General features: G+C 39.9%; 2 protein-coding genes across 4 annotated transcripts in view; one reads left to right on the top strand and one right to left on the bottom strand.

Annotated features, from left to right (window-relative positions):
• Window positions 1–2,701: 2,701 nt before the first annotated feature.
• On the bottom strand, window positions 2,702–14,304 carry cdc37l1 (cell division cycle 37-like 1). Of its 2 annotated transcripts, none has more exons than XM_085413697.1 (7): window positions 13,945–14,304; window positions 10,811–11,136; window positions 10,626–10,719; window positions 9,294–9,409; window positions 8,431–8,553; window positions 8,098–8,262; window positions 2,702–4,538 (listed from the first exon to the last, which is right to left on the bottom strand). In XM_085413697.1, exons 2-7 carry the CDS (start codon window positions 11,072–11,074, stop codon window positions 4,422–4,424), a joined length of 879 nt encoding a protein of 292 aa, XP_085269823.1. In that variant the 5' UTR covers window positions 11,075–11,136; window positions 13,945–14,304; the 3' UTR covers window positions 2,702–4,421. The 2 variants fall into 2 exon arrangements, with proteins under 2 accessions (XP_085269823.1, XP_085269822.1); XM_085413696.1 differs by having other exon boundaries at window positions 10,811–11,104.
• A 1,788-nt stretch (window positions 14,305–16,092) lies between these two features.
• Window positions 16,093–17,891, top strand: part of exd3 (exonuclease 3'-5' domain containing 3) — a 48,233-nt gene continuing 46,434 nt past the window's right edge. The window contains exon 1 of one of the 2 annotated variants that reach the window (XM_085413695.1): window positions 16,093–16,387. The gene's annotated coding sequence lies outside the window, so the exon portion shown is untranslated. The remainder of the gene's footprint in view (window positions 16,388–17,891) is intronic. The other variant, XM_085413694.1, reaches the window with a different exon arrangement.

The raw sequence follows: 17,891 nt of genomic DNA, 5'->3' as shown, positions 1-17,891 counted from the left end.
TTCCTGTGACTTCATTTATCTTGTGTCTCATTTTGTAATATTTAAGAAATATTCTCCAAGCTGCAAGTTCATTTTAAAGCTTCAAAGGTATGTATAAAACAAAAGGATGTAAGGTTGTTACCAGCTCATATCTTAGTACTTGTCCCTTCCCTCCAACTCTTTAAAAAAAAAAGTTTCTGACAAATTCTGAAGACCAACTTTGTCCAAAGGCTTTCATTTGCAGAATTGTCAACTAGTTTTATGTCTGCTATCATGGCTTGTACATGGGGTCCTACAGTTTTCCTGTCCTCTCTGTAAATTGTAGACTGCGTATACAAAAAAAGAGGCCTTCATTATGTTGCACAGTAGGAGACCTTTAAATTAGGTCAAGCCAAGCCTCCTACCAGTTATTGTTCTCAATGATTTTGCTCCTAAATAACTAAAAAGAACAATGAATGTGGAAAGTCAAACCCCGGCATCGACAGTACTCACTGTGCAACTTGTCTGTCGGGTTGGCAAGAAATTTGGCTGTGCTATGCTAACAGCAGTCAGTATTATGATGAGCTTCTCGCCTGCAGCAAGACGAGCAAGGCACAGTTGTCTGGCAAGCACACGTCTTTCCACTCAAACCTCCTCTTTCTTTCCGTCGTCCTTGTAAATGGTAAATGGCCTGTATTTGTATAGCCTTGTCTTCAACCACAACTCCAGAACTGACTGTCTAAATATTTACTGGACTTCACAAAGCTCCCTCTTATAAAATTTGATTTTACATATATATTAGTACTCCTCAAGACCTGACAACAAACTATGATGTGCAAACTTAGTGGAGCTTCCCTGTAAGGACTTAACCACTGTTTTCGACTGTAGGTCCCAAAAGACATTAAGTACTGTGTTTATATATTTGAAGTTGTTTTTTTTCCTCTGTAGGACAAGTCAGTGTAAATGTGATGGCAGCTAGTGACTAAACTCACAGCTCACTGTAACCTGGGAAGTCGACACACCAGTGGCCACAGGCTGAGTTCAGCAAGCCTTAGCCAATTATTTTTCGTAGTTAAATATTTTATTTTGCTCCACAAAGACTACTTATGTCCACATCTAACCTCACTGCTGAGAACATATATATTTATTAACAGCACTGAGTGTGTGTATGTTACTTAATATACTTAAAAAAAGACTACTTTTTAGGGTGGGGGTGGGAGCGATCATTAATAAATGACAACGATAGCTGTGAAGCAGAATCATCAATGCATCATGAAGCAGCTCCAAGTCTGAACTGTATTTAATACACTTGATATTTCTACATCCACACACTGCAGCAAATGTCTTACTGAGCAAATGTCTACAATGTTTATGTTTTGTTAAATAATGAAAAGCATTGTGAAAGAAAGTTGAAACTTAAACAAACAAACAAACGAATACAAAAGCAAAAACAAAATGTCACGCAATTCATAAAAACGCATTCATAATTTCTAATCTGTTTCTTGCTGACCAAGAACAGAAAGGTGATATACATTTAGAACGCAGGATGAGACAAAATTACAAAGCAAAAGCTTTCAACACCCCACCCCTTTGTATTCGTCCGTTTTACAAAAGAAACATAAAGTGCAGGACACATTCAGATGCAGAGAGCTCCTTTCTGCAAACACACATACAGTGAAAAGTCTTTTTTTGAGAGCTCAGCCCTTTTTCGCACATCCTCAACACAGGCATCTTTCCTTCAGCTCTGGTGTCGATCATCCCAGAGCGAAGAACTTCAACCAACTCAGCACAGACAAAAGTCTGTACAAAGCACTTATGAAAGGAAACAGTTGGTTGCAACTTGGTTTCAGGAAACGAGTACAGATGCCAGGCTGGTGAAGAAAGCATAGTTATTCTCTGGCGCATCACCGAAGCAGACACAAATAAAATGCACAAAACAAATGTAAAAAGATTTTGGTAGGATTTGAAGTGTTTGGGTTGAAATTCAGTCTCTGATTACATGAGAGCAAGACAAAGGAGCGAAACTCAGCTGACGATTAGTTACCGAGTAATGTAGCGTCCTCTTTACGTCTCACGTCACGATCCGCACAATAACCGGTTGTGGTTAATTGACAATTACACTCAACACCAAAACCGGGCTGATTATGCCTTTCTAAAAAAGACAGCATTGTAATATTATATTATTTGCATCAAAAGCTGAGTGCTTTATTATCACAGAATTATTATACTGACTCACATACTATAAAGCATGCTATTTTACTCAAAATTCAACTTAAATTAATCACCACCTGTCGTCCTGAGACTCTTATTTTTGTCACAGGAAGTCCCAAAGCTGTTAAGTGCACAACAAATACTTTTTTGTGAATACACAGTATATAGTCAGTTGTAATTTAACATCTGGTGAGCTTGTATTACGGCTCAGCGTAGGCATTATGTTGTATTTGACTGATTTTTAATCACTTATCTGCAGTTAATTTATCCACATAACACCTGACTAGCATGGATGTCTCTTAACGGACGAAAGGCTTCCTTTTTTATTTTTACAAACTGTGCTGTGTTTAAGCTTCTCCAGACAACACTAAGGAATACTTCTAGGAAAACAGAACAATTAAACCATCCTCTTTCTCCCATCACATATACTGTTCCGAAGCTATAATGTGCTTTAGTCCTCCGAACCTGTCGCACCACACAGTGTTCAAAGCAAAAGATTTAAGGCCACAATGATTTCCACAGGTATAGTGTAATCGGAGTGTTGTCAGATCACCTGAACCCATGATGTTTTTCATGATTTTCTGTTGTACATGATGTTAGAAATTTGGATGAGCATATTAACCATACCCAAAAGAGGCTCAACTACTCTGAATACTCACATTAGCAAGTTTTCCCCCACTCTTGTCTCTGTTTGATATCAATAAAAGCATTTTTTTCCCTTAACAAGGTTTAGGCATAAGGCTCTAGTTGTGAACACAGAGGCCCCACCCATCTACTATTCAAATTAGGAGCAGCCAATAAGGGCCTTTGTAAGGAGCAGAGCCGAAACCTCCTGCTTCACAAAGGGGACGAAATTAACGGGCTGCATCAAGGCCCAGTTTAACAGTTCAAACAGAGCTGGAAATGAGCTTAACACATCCTCTTGGCCTATTTAAAGCAACGAGACAGACCACTCATGATGGCCTTTCTGGCTCAAAAAGAAGCAATCAGGCAACAAAAGAGCAACTGTATGATAGAAATGAAAACAATTACACCTTAAGCCATCATCCTGAATCATCCATTCTGACTGCTGATTTGGACTGAGTCAGACAACTACCCTGCCACCCACACATACTGCATTGTTCATCCTCTCCCATAATCAGCCTTACAGAACTGAAATTCATGTGCAGTCTCTTTATATGAAGATCAATCTGAAAGGGTCCTACAAGAAGAAACTGACTACAAAAAATAGGAACTTTCAGAGCTTTAACTTGGCTTAGACTTTGAATATGTTGAGTGCTGGTATACCAAAACGTTACATCACACTACAGATTTAGAAATTATTCATATTCACTGTAACTGCTCTTTGCACACTAGCGTAAAGTCAGTAGCTCTGGTTGTATGTTATGCATTGAAAATGTTAAAAATGTAAAATAAAGCTGCATCTCTCACAAACTGAAGCCCTATGACACTCTATTGATAACTCAGAAACTCTCCCTCCATTTCAAACATGCTTTGTTCCTAATCACAGGTAGGTTTGTTTTCCTCTTCATGATTAAAATCAAACAATTCAGGTCACACCCGCAAAGCACTCCCCACCTTTTTTTGTTTGTTTGCAGTAGTTACTGTTTACCAGAGCAGCAGCATTGCAGTTACAAGATTTGCAATACTGTTTGGCTCCAACTGAATCTTCTTGTACTTCAGAGGGTGCAAGGACACTAACTTTCATCAGTTACTCTCCTCAGACTTGACATGATTTTTTAAAGAGTGCTCTTTGTGACCCCTGACCTCTGTCATACTTTAAGCAGTGGATTTGCTACCAAAGTGATTTTTATCCAGAGACTTTACTGGTTAAGTATTCATTGTGTTGTCTGGATGAATTCTGTTCTGCTTTTTAGTGAGGATATTTCTCTCTTCTGAGAAAGATATACACCTAGCTTGAAGAATGCAATACCTCCAACTGTAAAAACAACAGTTATGGCACAACATGCATTTAAGCTGGCAAAAGACACTGCAACAAACCTGCTTGCCAGAGGCCAACCACGCCGACATGCTAACAGCCACACAGAGAAACGTTTGCCATTGGCACAAACGTACTTTCTGCAGGCTTTCTACTGAAAACTGTGGCATAAAAGACTGAATGTCTGTTTATTCCTGCACTATGATGTTGTTGTTTTTTTTAGCCTGGTCTGCTGTATAAACAACTCTGATCGTTCCTAAACGGAGAGGTTATGATGGTGATATTAGAAAAGCAGGGGGCGGGGCTGAATCCTCTAAGACGTCTCCATCATGCGCATGTCTTCCGTTTCTGTAGTGTCGTCCTTTGTCCACCTCCCTGTGCTTGTCCAAAGTCCAGCTTCTACACAGCGCTTCATAGGAAACTCTGCCACCTGGTGATGAAATGCAAAGACACAAAGAGGTCAACAGAAATCAGAAAACAATCACAGATGAACACGGTCGCGTGCAAATCAAAATTAAAATTAGACTCAAACATAGCTGAGAGATAAGTCTACTGTGGCTTAGTTAAAGGCTCTTTAACTGCAGTTTGAGATTTTAAATATTTATCTTTAATGATTTGTTCTTTATTTTTATCAACACGTTTTGTTCAATTAAAACAAATTAGCATTAAACAAACATGTGTTGTAAGTAATATTCATTATATGGTCAGATTTCAAAATTTAAGTTAAGCTGGTTGTGCTTTTGGATTGTTACAGCTTTTTCTTCTAAGAAAAAGCTGTAACAATCCAAAAGCACAACCAGTTTCAGTTTCAACAGGCTGCATCCTCCTAAAGCTTTTTTCCCCTCTTTAGAGTTGAGTTTTGGCAGCCAGTCCAGCTGAGAGGCCAACAGAGGGGCGACAGCGCATTCTCTCAGTCTTACAAAAAGGCCTGTTGTACTGCACCCCACACATTTACCCTGTGCTATATCCCCTTTAGCAATTTCTACACTTGGATTACTCTGAATGTTGAAATCGTTTCCACAAGTCCAAATATTTTTACATGTCTGTAATCGGTTTACAATATCAAAGACTTAATTTATGTGAGACACACATCTTTACTGATCTTTTGGTCATACTGTAACACATTTCTTATATAACAGAGCTTCATCTACAGTGCTTCACAAAGACCCCTACACTGCTTTTTCCTTTTCTCTTTTACTCTACAAGTTTCTTCGTTTTCATTTTAAATGGTCATCCCAGGAGTACAATGTCAAAAAAAGGGAGTTTAAAGCCTCCAAGACTCCTACTAATATTACAGTTTTTCCCACACACTGAGTAACCAGCCAACTATGGGAGTGGTCAGGGAGATGGGGTCACACATCAGTGTGATCAGACATTAGATAGACTTGGGAGCTCATAGGTTAAATACTGATGACCAATGTTTGATCAACACAGTGAAACATTTCTATTCTCACATGCACTTCTGTCAGGTGATGTGTGGAATAGTTCAGAGCTACAATCTGTGTCTCATAGCTTAACAGGAATTCACAAGCTCCCCAGCAGAGATGGGAGGATGACCTTCCCTGCCAACACACTAGGGCTGCCACAAACGATTATTTTGATAGTCGACTAGTCACCGATTATTTTTGCGATTAGTCGACTAATCAGATCATCATCCATTGGACGTACAGCTTATTGCACCAGCAGCATCTGGTCTTATATAACTATCATTAGCTTACAGCTTGAAGTGTTTGTGCTAACTAAAAATAAAGACAAGATGGTAGTTTATTAATTTTTAATGAAATTTGCAGATTGTTTCGGTGAAGTTTAATAAACTCCTTGCTTTCTAAAATATAACAGGACACCGGAGTATATTCTCCAGCGTCTCACACTTCTGATAATCAGCTGTCTGCTTGACAGTTTTAGCTGTGCAAAAACTATACCTTTAATCTCAGCCAAACCGATTTACTCAGGAACAAATAAAATACTGAAAAAAGCCAAACAATAACATTTAAGTTATCTAAGTGACTTATATATATATATATATATATATATATATATATATATATATATATATATGTTTAACCTGACTAGCGAAAGACGGCGGTGGGTTTGAAAACGATTTGCCGGGAGTCCGGTGTTCTCACGGCTCTAGTTAGCCTTGCCCCCGCCTAGCTAACGAGCTAGTGGGTAACAGACGTCTCCGAAAACGTCGGAGCGCTTTTGAAAATATGTGGTGTCTTGATAAACTGAGCAGATATTTGAGGTTTACACAGCTACATTCTCGCCTGAAAATATGTTAAACGTTTATTTTGTGACCCAGAAAGAATAATAAGAGTAAAGTTAAAACTAACTAGCTGCCGCCATTGTTGACAACTGCGCTGGGCTGCGCTATGAATTCTGGGACACAGCTTCTTCTTCTTCGGGGTTTAACGGCAGCTGGCATCCTTGGACATGCAGTGCTGCCATCTTCTGTTTCAGTTCGTTATTACACTCTTAAATCCTACTACTCATTCCTGCGTCCTTTGTGATCTTACAAAGCTTCAAACGATGCGTCGACTATTAAATTAGTCGTCGACGATTTTAATAGTCGACATAATCGTGACTAGTCGACTAATCGTGGCAGCCCTACAACACACCTTCACTTATGCCTTTATGGTAGAGTGAGAAGAAGGAAGCCATGCTCAGACAAAACGCATGACTGAGCACATGAAGCAGGGTGGTGGCAGCATGATGCTAAGGGCCTGCTTCTCAGCAGCAATGACAACCAGAATGCTCAGATCTGACAGAGATAAATGCAGCTAAATAAAATCAGAAACTTGTCCCAAAGCCACCCCATTATTGTGTTTGCTGTTGGCTAGTTGAACTGTCACTGGGTGGTGCACCTGATGCCCCCCTGAGGTATACCAGAGGCTCTGTCATGGTTTGGGCATGTTTTTTGGCCAGTGCTGTTGGAGATCTCGTCAAAATTGATGAAATATTAACACAGAAAACCATCGTCAGATTTTGATCTATCATGCAGTGTTATCAGGTAAGATTGGCAACTGCTACATTTTTCTGCACATCAGTGAACCTAAACACAGAACCTGGACCTCAGCATTATTGAAGCAGTGTGGGATCATCTTCAGAGAATGGAACAAAAGGAATCCGACATCCAAAGAAGAGCTCTGAATGTCCTCCAAGAAGCCTGGAGAACTATTCCCGAGCGAGTTCAGGCAAACATCGTCTTCAAGCTTGTTTTCACCTTATATACCGAGTTGCCACTTATGTTTGCACATGTTTCAAGAAACCTCTGCACCCATTTTGCATTTTCTTAGCATAATCTAACAGTAGTTTGATGTTTTTGCACTCTACAGTATATAAAACTGCTTAACATGGACTACTTCAAATCAAATCAAATCACTTTTATTGTCACATCACATGTGCAGGTACATTGGTACAGCACATGCGAGTGAAATTCTTGTGTGCGAGCTTCACAAGCAACAGAGTTGTGCAAAATACAATAACATAAACAGGCAAAATATACGAATGGCTAAATCTAAAACTAATAAATATATGTACAATATATCACTACATGTTTCTCCCGTTTTACAGAAAACCAGATGACTGTTACAGTGAGGATGGATACATGAGATCTGACTGATTTGATAAAACTAAGACTGAGGATGTCCTCTCGGGTTTCTGCTGCGCTGAAGAGGTCAAATAGCAACTGTCAGCAAATGTGTTGGCCACTTCTGATTTTACAGGTAACATTAACACAATGGGGCCCAGCTCCTTGTTATAAGGTAAAGTTTACCTTTTTGCAGCTGTGCCCACACTGTAGTGCTGTCATCATTTACAAACAAAAGAAACCACAGACACATCCCTCGGGAATGATCACCACCAAGAAAAACCAAAACTAGTTACTTTCTTATTTATATCAAAACAAGCTCAACAGTGCCATCTCACTTCTGTAAGTGATAACTGCACTGAGGTACAAGATTTGCTGGTGCAAGCTCAAGTGCACTTACTGAAGGTACTGTTGATTCTTTGGGGTCGAGTATGCAGTTTGTGCCGATATTCTGCTGTTCAGTGTTGGACAAATGACCTCTACATTTGTCTGTGTAATCTTTAACTCTCTGTTTGAAGGCCTCAAGTTCTGTATGGAAGACCTCTAAGTAGACGTCTTGTCCTTCCTGGAAAAACAACAATATGTCTGAGACACTCTGAAAGCTAGCATATGATGGCTTTTTATTATTATCTCTGGAAAACAAAGCCAAATTATTTTAGCATGCAACACTATAAAAGCCATAATAAGATGCACAACATTCATACACATCAATGATAAGAGGAATTTCTCTTACTTTGGCTTTATGAAAGAACTGTCTGAAGCAGCCTCGAGGGTCCTGCTGAGAGTTTGAAGCCATCTCCAGGATGAACTGCATCACTACAACTTGGTGTGCCACCTGCTCCATCAACGCTTCTTTCTGCAGAACACAAGTAGGAAAAGCTAGTGTGATGTCTTTGGTTTTCTCACCAGATGCCCTCTTTGTAAGTTCTTTACCTGGAAACTGGCCCAAATTTACTTTTTTTTTTACGTTACCTTTTAATTCACTGGTTGAAGAATTGTTAGAAATACTGATTTTTAATAATTAACATCTATCCTCCTTGGATTATTCTATATAGAGCAATATAGTGAAAAAAAGCTTCTATAGGACTATCCTATGTCCCATTCAGTAGCTTGCAGGATCACCTTTAGCACCAATAATCTGATGCAATCATTTTCTATACATCTTTATCAGTCTCTCACTATGGAGGAACTCTGTCCCCCACACAACACTGCTTCAGTTTCCAAGCATTCGTTTATGCACAGCTCTCTTACGGTCATACCACAGCATTTCATTTGTGCTGAGCTCTACACTTTGCATGGTCCATTGGAGGCAATGCATTACTTCAAAACTCATGCCAAAATAACGATCGATTGATAGATCGATCGATCGATAGATAGCTAGCTTACGCTTTACACTTATCTTCCAGATCAACTACTCAGGACACCTCCCCTGGCTCTGTTTTTTAGCATTTGGGAATTACATGACCCACAGAGTTATGACCCACACGAAAACTGCATTATGCTGTTTATAGGATAAACTGTTTTTAGTCACTTGATGAGATGTTGACTATAATGAAGCAATAAAGTAACACCAGGCCTACTCTGTCGGCATATTACCCCTTCTTGCTGTAGACTCATGCACCACAGAATTAAGTAGTTTGCAGTTTCCTCACAGATAAGCTGAGGCATGGCTGCAAGGAATCGCTGACTGTCATCCCACCTTCGCAGCATACCTGACAAAGACAAATAAATAAATACAAGATTGATTACAGAAACTTACGACTTTTAAATATCAGTAATATATGCAGTTATTTCTTTAACACAGCAGTCAACAACTGATCTCTTTTCTGCTTTGCTGTTGTTAGCATATGCAGTATCTACTGAGCACAACAACAAAACTGCCTGTGAATCCAAATCTGTGCAAATTCATAATTTTTGCATCACCTGTCTGATCAGTTGATAACTTGGTTCCTTATTTCTTATGTAACTATCCATTAAAGCTTCTAAAGCAAAAATATACAGCCTGTGTTCAGTGAAATTATAGGTGTGATAAAAGTTGATGGCAAGGTATGTAATACAGGTTCTTCTAAATGTCCAATATAGACTGAGGAAAAAAAAATTCCATGACACTGAAACCGTCACCCCCCCTTGTAGCTTGTTCATTTGAGGCAGAAAATGTGTAAATGTTCTTATCCTTGGTTCTACTGTCCTGCTAAGTCTGTTTTACACTGCTGGAAATGCAGCTACTTTAATGCAGAACACACACCACAAACAGTTATTCATTAAAAATAAATAATTAATTTCACTGTGATCGGCTGATAAACTAAAGCAATCTCCACATCTCCTTTATTGCGCTGTGAGAAAGTAGCAACTAACGTTTAAATGTATCCAGTTTAAAGTTTCAGAGCTCTACTGTGCAGCCGTAATGTTTCAAATAAACAGGAGCACTGAGACTGAACTTGGCATTAAAATAATTAACTCGAGTTGTTCTTTATATATTTTTATCCCTATTTCATCATTATCATCTGGTAACATCTCTGACTGAAATGGGCACCACTCAGAGATCATTGTGTGCAGAGGAAGAACCATATTAGGCATGAAATGCTCCTTTTTATGTGAGTGTTGATAACCACTGCTGTGATGCCAGCAAGCTTGTTTCCCAGCAGCACATAAACAAGGCCGTAATCCATAATTCAGATATTATTATCACGTTGACGACAAGCAACAAAGTTAATATCCAACTTTATAAGATCTATTTAAAGAAGTGTGTCCTGGAATGAAATTGTTGGAATGTCACTATGCAGGCAGCTTAAAACTTATTTGAGTTTACACATGAAAACTAAATGAGGACATCCTTTCCCTTTACACCAGAGAAACAATCCTACTAAACTGCAGCAACGTTAAAGCCACAAACCGACTTGCTAATTGATGACGTTTTGGCTCACTTACCAAAATGCCTGAGCTCTTGTTCGTATTTCTGGAGAAATGTCTTACACTTGTCCTGGTCCATTTCTGCAGCCTGATGCTGGACATTGATGATACTCTGAAACAGAAAGGAAACACGGTCTTAAAATCTTGGCACAGAACACAGCCCCTCTATATGTTCATTTTGCAATGTTGTTTGGCAAACTTGCCTTATCAAAAACATCCCAACTAGCTCCAAATACAGGACTGCGGCTGGGTTCCTGAACTCCCAGCAAGCTCTCCTTGCGGCGCCACTCCTCCTCATTGTGCGTGAGCTCTGTGGGGCAGGCCTGAGTCCGAGCACGCTCTTGCTCCAGCGACTCAGAGCTGTGGACTCCTAAAGAGCATAACTGATCCTGCGCCTCAGCTAGTCTCCAACTTGAGACGATCGAGGCCTTCACACAGCGCTGCTGACTTTGGCATAGCGATGCCATGGGACAATCACAGAGGTTTGATGATGTTGGCTGGTTTGAGGTAAATGGAAAGCAAATGACTACTGTTAAAAAAAAAAAAAATCAGCTAGCACTTGTTAGCAATACAATAAATGAATAAAATTCAAGAGGTTTTGCACTTCAATCAAAGCCCAAAATCTTTATGCCAAGTTTGAAATTTAGCAACATATTCCTCAGAAAGTTATTCTGAACACATCTTTTCTGGGGTGGCAGTAGATCAGTTCTTCTACTAACCAGAGGGTTGGTGGTTCAATCCAGTCTGCATGGCAAGATACCGAACCCCAAATTGCTCTACCATGGATTCATCAGCAGTGTTGGGACTAACGCGTTATTAAGTAACGCGTTACAGTAACTACGTTATTATTGTGGTAACGAGCACGGTAACTAGTTATTATGCCAAAACCAGGAACGCGTTACTCGTTACTGGGATTTAGATAGGCTCGTTATTCGTTACTTCGTGTGGCGGCTATCGCGGAGCTTCCACAGATTCAATAACATTAGCAAGTGGTGGAGGCCAGCAGGTGGATGAAGGAAAAGGGAGGCAAGAGGAGAGACCCGAAGCGGCCGCTGGTCCGAGAGTGTCAGGTGAACTGAACTTCAGGTAAGAAGTTATAACCTGCAGTCCATCTGGGTCAGATATGAACCAAGTTTAGTTGGAGTTTATTTTCGTTATGCTGACTTTTTCGTACTGCGTGCTAGCTAGCATGATGGAGTTTCTATACAGCTGGGTGGGTGCTATGTTACTGATGTTGAACTTTATTTTATTCATAAGGTTAATTATTAGAGTTGCCAACCGTCTCGTAAAAAACTGAATCGCCTGGTATTCAGAGAAAATATTACGGGTTTCGTATTGAGGTGAAAAGGAACAGTTTGTCCCGGACTTCAGCTACAATGAAAAAGGCACAAAGCTGAAGTTATTCTGTGTTTACGCTGCACAGCTGCCTCTTCTTCTCTCATCCTCTCACCCTCCCTGTCCTGTTTCTACTTCAATCATGAAACTGATCAGTGATCAGCTGATCGGCTTTTCTCTCTTGTTTATTTATCGCTCACTTTGCGCCAGAAAGAGGAAACCAGCGGATGTCGCGGTAAACAACAGCAGCATGTTTAAGCTTGATCAGCTGTTGTTAGAATTTATTTAATATTAATTTCTACTATCAGCTGATGTTTGCTGGAGCCACGGCTGTAAAGCTGCTGGTCATGATGTCGGTTTGGATATGTGGTGAGAGGGAAACATGAAGACGAAACCAGGAGATGTCCTTACTGAATCATCAGAGCTGAACAGGTGATGGAGAAACAGGTTTACCTTTTAGGTGACATGAATGAGTTGAAGGGAAGTTATGAACTGTTTCTGAGAGACAAATAACACCAGGATCCTTTTTTAGGTAGCTGACAGCTGGTAACTGTGCAGGTGCGGATCTAGTAAAGTGTTGCCAGGGGTCCATGTAGGGCATTAAAAGGGAAAGGGGGGCACAAGGAAATACTTTCTTATTCTCATTTAAAATGTCTCACTTTTAAAAAAAATAATTATCTGAGTCTTGCAACAAACAATTGATAGATTGATACATATATACCATCAGAACAGTGTACATCACTGTCACAACAGTGTTTATTTTCATTCAAAGGCTTTATGATTTTTCCTACAATGGTGGGCTAGTCAAAATGCCCGGGAGGATTTTTTTGTCCCAGTCCAGCTCTGTATGCAGCTCATCTGCAGTCTGGTGTTACCTACATCTTCCTATTCAGAAGGCAGAATTTCCGAGTTCTGAGTACAATCGAACGCACCACGACTGCAGTTTTTGTGTTGGATGTAAAAAGCAGGCTAGGATAGAATCAGGTGTGGGATTTCTCTCGTGGAAATGTGCACATTATTTTTTCCTTTCTATTGGTAGGTGGCACAGTGCACTTGTGGCAAGTAAGCAAGCTAGAAGACTGGCAATCTTGCTGGGTATCCAGTTACGGAAGCAACACATTAACAAGAGAATTCTGAGTAAAACCAAAGTTACTTTCCCTAGTAACTAGTTACTCTGAAAGTAAAGAGTAACTTGAAGTAACTGAGTTACTTTTGATAGAACTAGTAATGTAACTAAGTTACTAATTTAAAGTAACTTACCCAACACTGTTCATCAGAGTATGAATGTGTGTGCACTTAGGTGTACAAGAAAAGTGTTTGTGTGGAGGAATGAAGCAAGTTGTATAAAGCTCTATAAGTGCTCAAGTAGAGATAGTCCATTTACAATTTACCATGAAATGACTCTCTCTGAGTGGTAAATGAGGTGATCACCTAAAAACTGAGGGATGACTCTGCATCACACACTAAATGTAGTTCATTAGCTTTTAAGCTTTCACGACCGCAGTCAAGCTGCGTTTAGCTTAAGGTGGAGCATGAGGGTTAAAAATAAATAAACGCTTGTTTCCACTTCACCAGTGGTCGCATGCCTTCTCTGCTAGCTAGTAATCACACACAGCTGTCAGTGTGCGCATGTTTGAGTCGGGGGGGTTGTTACTTCCCGTTATGGCCTCTGATCCCATCAACCATCCCACCTAGGGGGTATTTCTTCCCAACCCTGATTTCAGTGGTGTACTGACAAGATAATGACGCAGCGAGTAATCTGATTACCCTATAAGCATGAGCTAAAGTAGAATAGTTATTGGGCAACTGCGGGTTAGCAGCGTGAACACTGACATTTAACACTAAACTAACTGGTAAAATATCCCGTTGTTGTGTAGGGTGGAAACTGTGCTTCAGAATAACAGAAAATGTTATAACATGCACACTCCAGCTATCTCCAACAGTATTCGCTTGTTAGAATACCGTTAAGCACATCTTGAATGAGATAACTTAAAGGCCTTACCTTTTGGTGAGGGTAAAGACCACTAAAGCCTCCGGCCGTTGAAAGTGACTCACTGCTGGGCTCTTCGCTGTGGTGAAGTGAGTCTCCGTTGCCCAGCCACTCCATAACTGCTAAGCAACTAGCTGGTTAGCTCTGCTGTGACAGTGAGACCCGCTAGCTAATGCTAGCCGTGTTTGAGGAGCCACAGACAGTGTTGCTCTTTATATTCAGCCGCCTCACGAGATTTATGTGGGATCTAAATACCTGTGTGACAGCCAACAGAACAGAAAAGGGGATATGATGCATCAAAAAAAATCACTCCTGCTCCTGTGGATGATAGTGTAACAACAACAACCACCACCGTGTTCTGGCTACGTCCCCTTTTTTTTTTTTTAAGTGGTGACGCAAGGGACACGTGGGGAGCAACTTTAATGACGTGAAGCACTCAGAAGTTTTTCTACTGAATTCTGTTGCGTTCCAGTAAATTCTGCTATAAGGATGCTTTCTTATAGCAGAAGTAAGTTACTCTTAACTAGAAACTCAATTTTTTTAAAAAGGGAAATTGTACAGATGGTCACGACATATCTGGGTGTTTCCGCAATTATTTCTGACATCAAAGTTATTCAATATTCAAACTTTAATAAGTCATTGATACTGTAAAGAGGCTTGGATAAATTTGAAAGGAATGATTGTGTGATTGAGGAAAAAATATTATTCAATATATTGGCTGAGTTTTTGTATTTCTTACGCCCTACCAAAGGAAAAAAAATGTAAATTTTGAATAGTACATTTAGTACCTTCATTTCTTTACATTTTCCTTGCAAAATTGGAAATGGGTTCAGTCATTTATTGAAACATTTGTAAACATACATAGAAATACAAGTTCATTAGAACTGTATCAATTTAAAGGTTAATATTTGCAAAGACCCCCTGTTCATCTGCAGTAGGTAGATTTTTTTTGTCCTTCACCTGTCTAGTTTCTTCAGATTTGTTAAAGACACCCTGTAGACCACGCCAAAATATGCCGTTTTCAGCTAATAGCTCTTTGGTATCATTTTGCAAAAATCCTGTGTTATCTATTTACCACGGATGACCCTGAGAGGCCAAACGGACTGCAACTTAAGAAAACACCAGCAATAAGAAAAACGCTGCAAAATCACACAAAACACAACGGAAATAGGAAAAAACAGATTTCCAAAAGCACAAGGGAAGTGTTTCTGGGGAGACAATAATCCGACGGACCAGTTGCAGGAACCCAAAACATGGTAGGCGTGTTTTATCATAAGTCAGTCATCAGTACTTAAGTACTGATGACGGATTTTTAGGCTAATAGTTAGGCTAACACACGTACCTCTCATCTTTTATTTCCTCACAAAACCAATAGATCCTCCACTTCTTTTAAGTGTCTACCAGCGCAATTCTTAGCCCCCGCCCCCTAATGATCAAATAGAAAAACTGGACTGAAAATGTGTGGAAAAAAAACAACCGAAGTACAATGTACAAATACAAGGTAATATTGGTGACCAGTATAACGACAAATATATGACCAAACCTCAACGTTTAAACAATTAAGAAACCCTAAAATCCTCAGTTTATCTCTTTGTCAGTGAAAAGAACAAATCAGCGTCATTGTGTGTAGCATCTTCTGGAGTATTAATGGCAGTGATTGAAAATGTCTACAATTTCAGGAGTGTGCAGTTACACATTAATATGTGTGGAAGGTTAACTGCAAGAGATTGGACAGGATTCATATTATTATTATACCTTCCCTACTCCAGTTTGTTGACAGACCACGCTGCTGCGATACAGAAAACATAAAAGCCACTACACAGGTTAGAAAAAGGAAAAATATTACCTACTCATTCTGATTGCCATGTTACGGGCAATTTAAAAATGTAGTAAACAGAAGACTGTTTTGCATAGACATTTGCAAGAATGGATCAAAGCATCAAATTTGTGCAAAAAGAAATGAAAAAAAAATGCTTATATTGTGTAACTAAGCCACTTAATTATGTGGAAGATGAACAAAAAGTTTTAATTCTTTTTTGTGTTAAATTGCGTACTGTGACCGGACGGTGGCGGTAGTGTACTTTAAACTGCCAGGACAGACCCCACAGAAAAGACAGAGCAAGAATATCGTTGTGCAATATTTCTCCCTAGTTTCAGTTTACAGGCAGCATTACCTATTGGACTCGTACCGTTTTAAGTCAGCTCCGTATACATAGAGTCTGCTGTTACATATTCAGGTTTGTAGTTGGAGCTCTGGCATGATTTATCAGTTATGGTGTGTGAATATGTGGCCAAAAAACACCAAATGCATGTATAGTTTAAAAGGAAGCGCCGCCTAAGACCAACTTATGGGCGAAATTGGCCCACAAGCGGACCAAACAAACTGATTATAATGCATTAACGCGAAGCTACAAGCGAGCTGGCTTACTTGACGTTTGCTAACTGTATAAAACTGGTGAGTATATTCGTATCGATAACGTAACGTTATACTGTTTTGAATAAACATTTATTTCTTGTCGACGATTTAACAAATAAAGGTTATCTGTGTGGTGAAGAGCAGCGTGACAGCCTGGCTTTGAGATTATGTAGCTAGCTAGCTTACACTGAGTTTCTTCACGTTTGATTTTTGACCTTTTTAGACAATAAACCTATTAGAGGTTAACAATAGCATTCACACAGATACTTACAGAGGGTGTGCTTTTTGACTGGGCCACACGAGATCCTGTTTTTTAAAGAGAAAGTGTAGAGGAAGTTGGAGGTCTTTCTGTCACCACGAGGTGGGGATAGAAGATAATTAAAAAAAAAAAAAAAAAAAAAGACTCCACTGCAGGTGCCGTATCTCGTTTCTCATACTCTGTAGTCTAAAATAGATGCTGCTGCCCCTGACTGTGTCAGTGCCAAAGGCCCCTTCTAGAGCCTGCAGATATTTACATTGGAGAAACAACCGGTTTTCAGGCCCACAAAAAAACATCCTCAGTATTAAACTCACACTCACTGCCAAATGGCATCTTGCCCTTTCCCAGGCTGCAATTCCCACAGGTTTCCCTTGTTGTACTGTTGTATTTATTAAATTTTCATTTATTTTTTTTAAATTTGAGGACAAATGGATACAAATGCAGTACTAGTACTATACAGTACTGCAGTTATTTCACCGCTAGTAATATCTTAATGTTTTTCCTAGGAGAAAGGGGGGAAAAAATAAGAGTTTGTATAATTCTTAACAAGCTTGAAAGTCCATATTTGGTCTGACAACCTTTGTTGTTCAACATAGCCTGAACTTTCTTAGGCAAGCCTCAGGAATAGTTCTCTAGGCTTTTTGAAGGACATTCAAAGCTCTTCTCAGTCCAGATGATCTTGCACTGCTTCAGTCATGTTGAGCTTTGGGGAGGCCAGTCCATAACTGATAGTCTTCCACTGTGTGCTTTTCTTTCCAAGCATTAAAACGCCACTGGCTGAAATGCAGCCCCAAACCGTGACGGATTTGCCACTGTGTTTTACAGAAGGCTGTAGACCAGGGGTCTCCAACTCCAGGCCTCGAGGGCCAGTGCCCTGCCTGTTTTAGATATCACCCTGGGTCAGCACACCTGAATCAAATGATTAGTTCATTACCAGGCCTCTGGAGAACTGCAAGACATGTTGAGGAGGTAATTTAGCCATTTAAATCAGCCGTGTTGGATCAAGGACACATCTAAAATCTGCAGGACACCGGCCCTCAAGGCCTGGAGTTGGACACTTCTGCTGTAGGCACTCACTGTTGTACTCTGTTCTCACCGCATCTGTACAAACTTAGAGATGGACCGATCCGATATTACGTATCGGTATCGGTCCGATACTGACCTAAATTACTGGATCGGATATCGGAGAAAAATAAAAAATGTAATCCGATCCATTAAATATCACGAAAGCACCTCACAAAACTTGCAACACGCCAACTCGCCTCAGAACGTTAGCACGTCGGA

The sequence above is a fragment of the Rhamphochromis longiceps genome, linkage group LG7 (genome assembly GCF_057381845.1).
Source record: "Rhamphochromis longiceps isolate RC_006_pf linkage group LG7, R_longiceps_female_GT1.1, whole genome shotgun sequence".
Classification (NCBI taxonomy): Eukaryota; Metazoa; Chordata; class Actinopteri; order Cichliformes; family Cichlidae; genus Rhamphochromis; species Rhamphochromis longiceps.
This window is presented reverse-complemented; position numbering and strand designations above follow the sequence as displayed.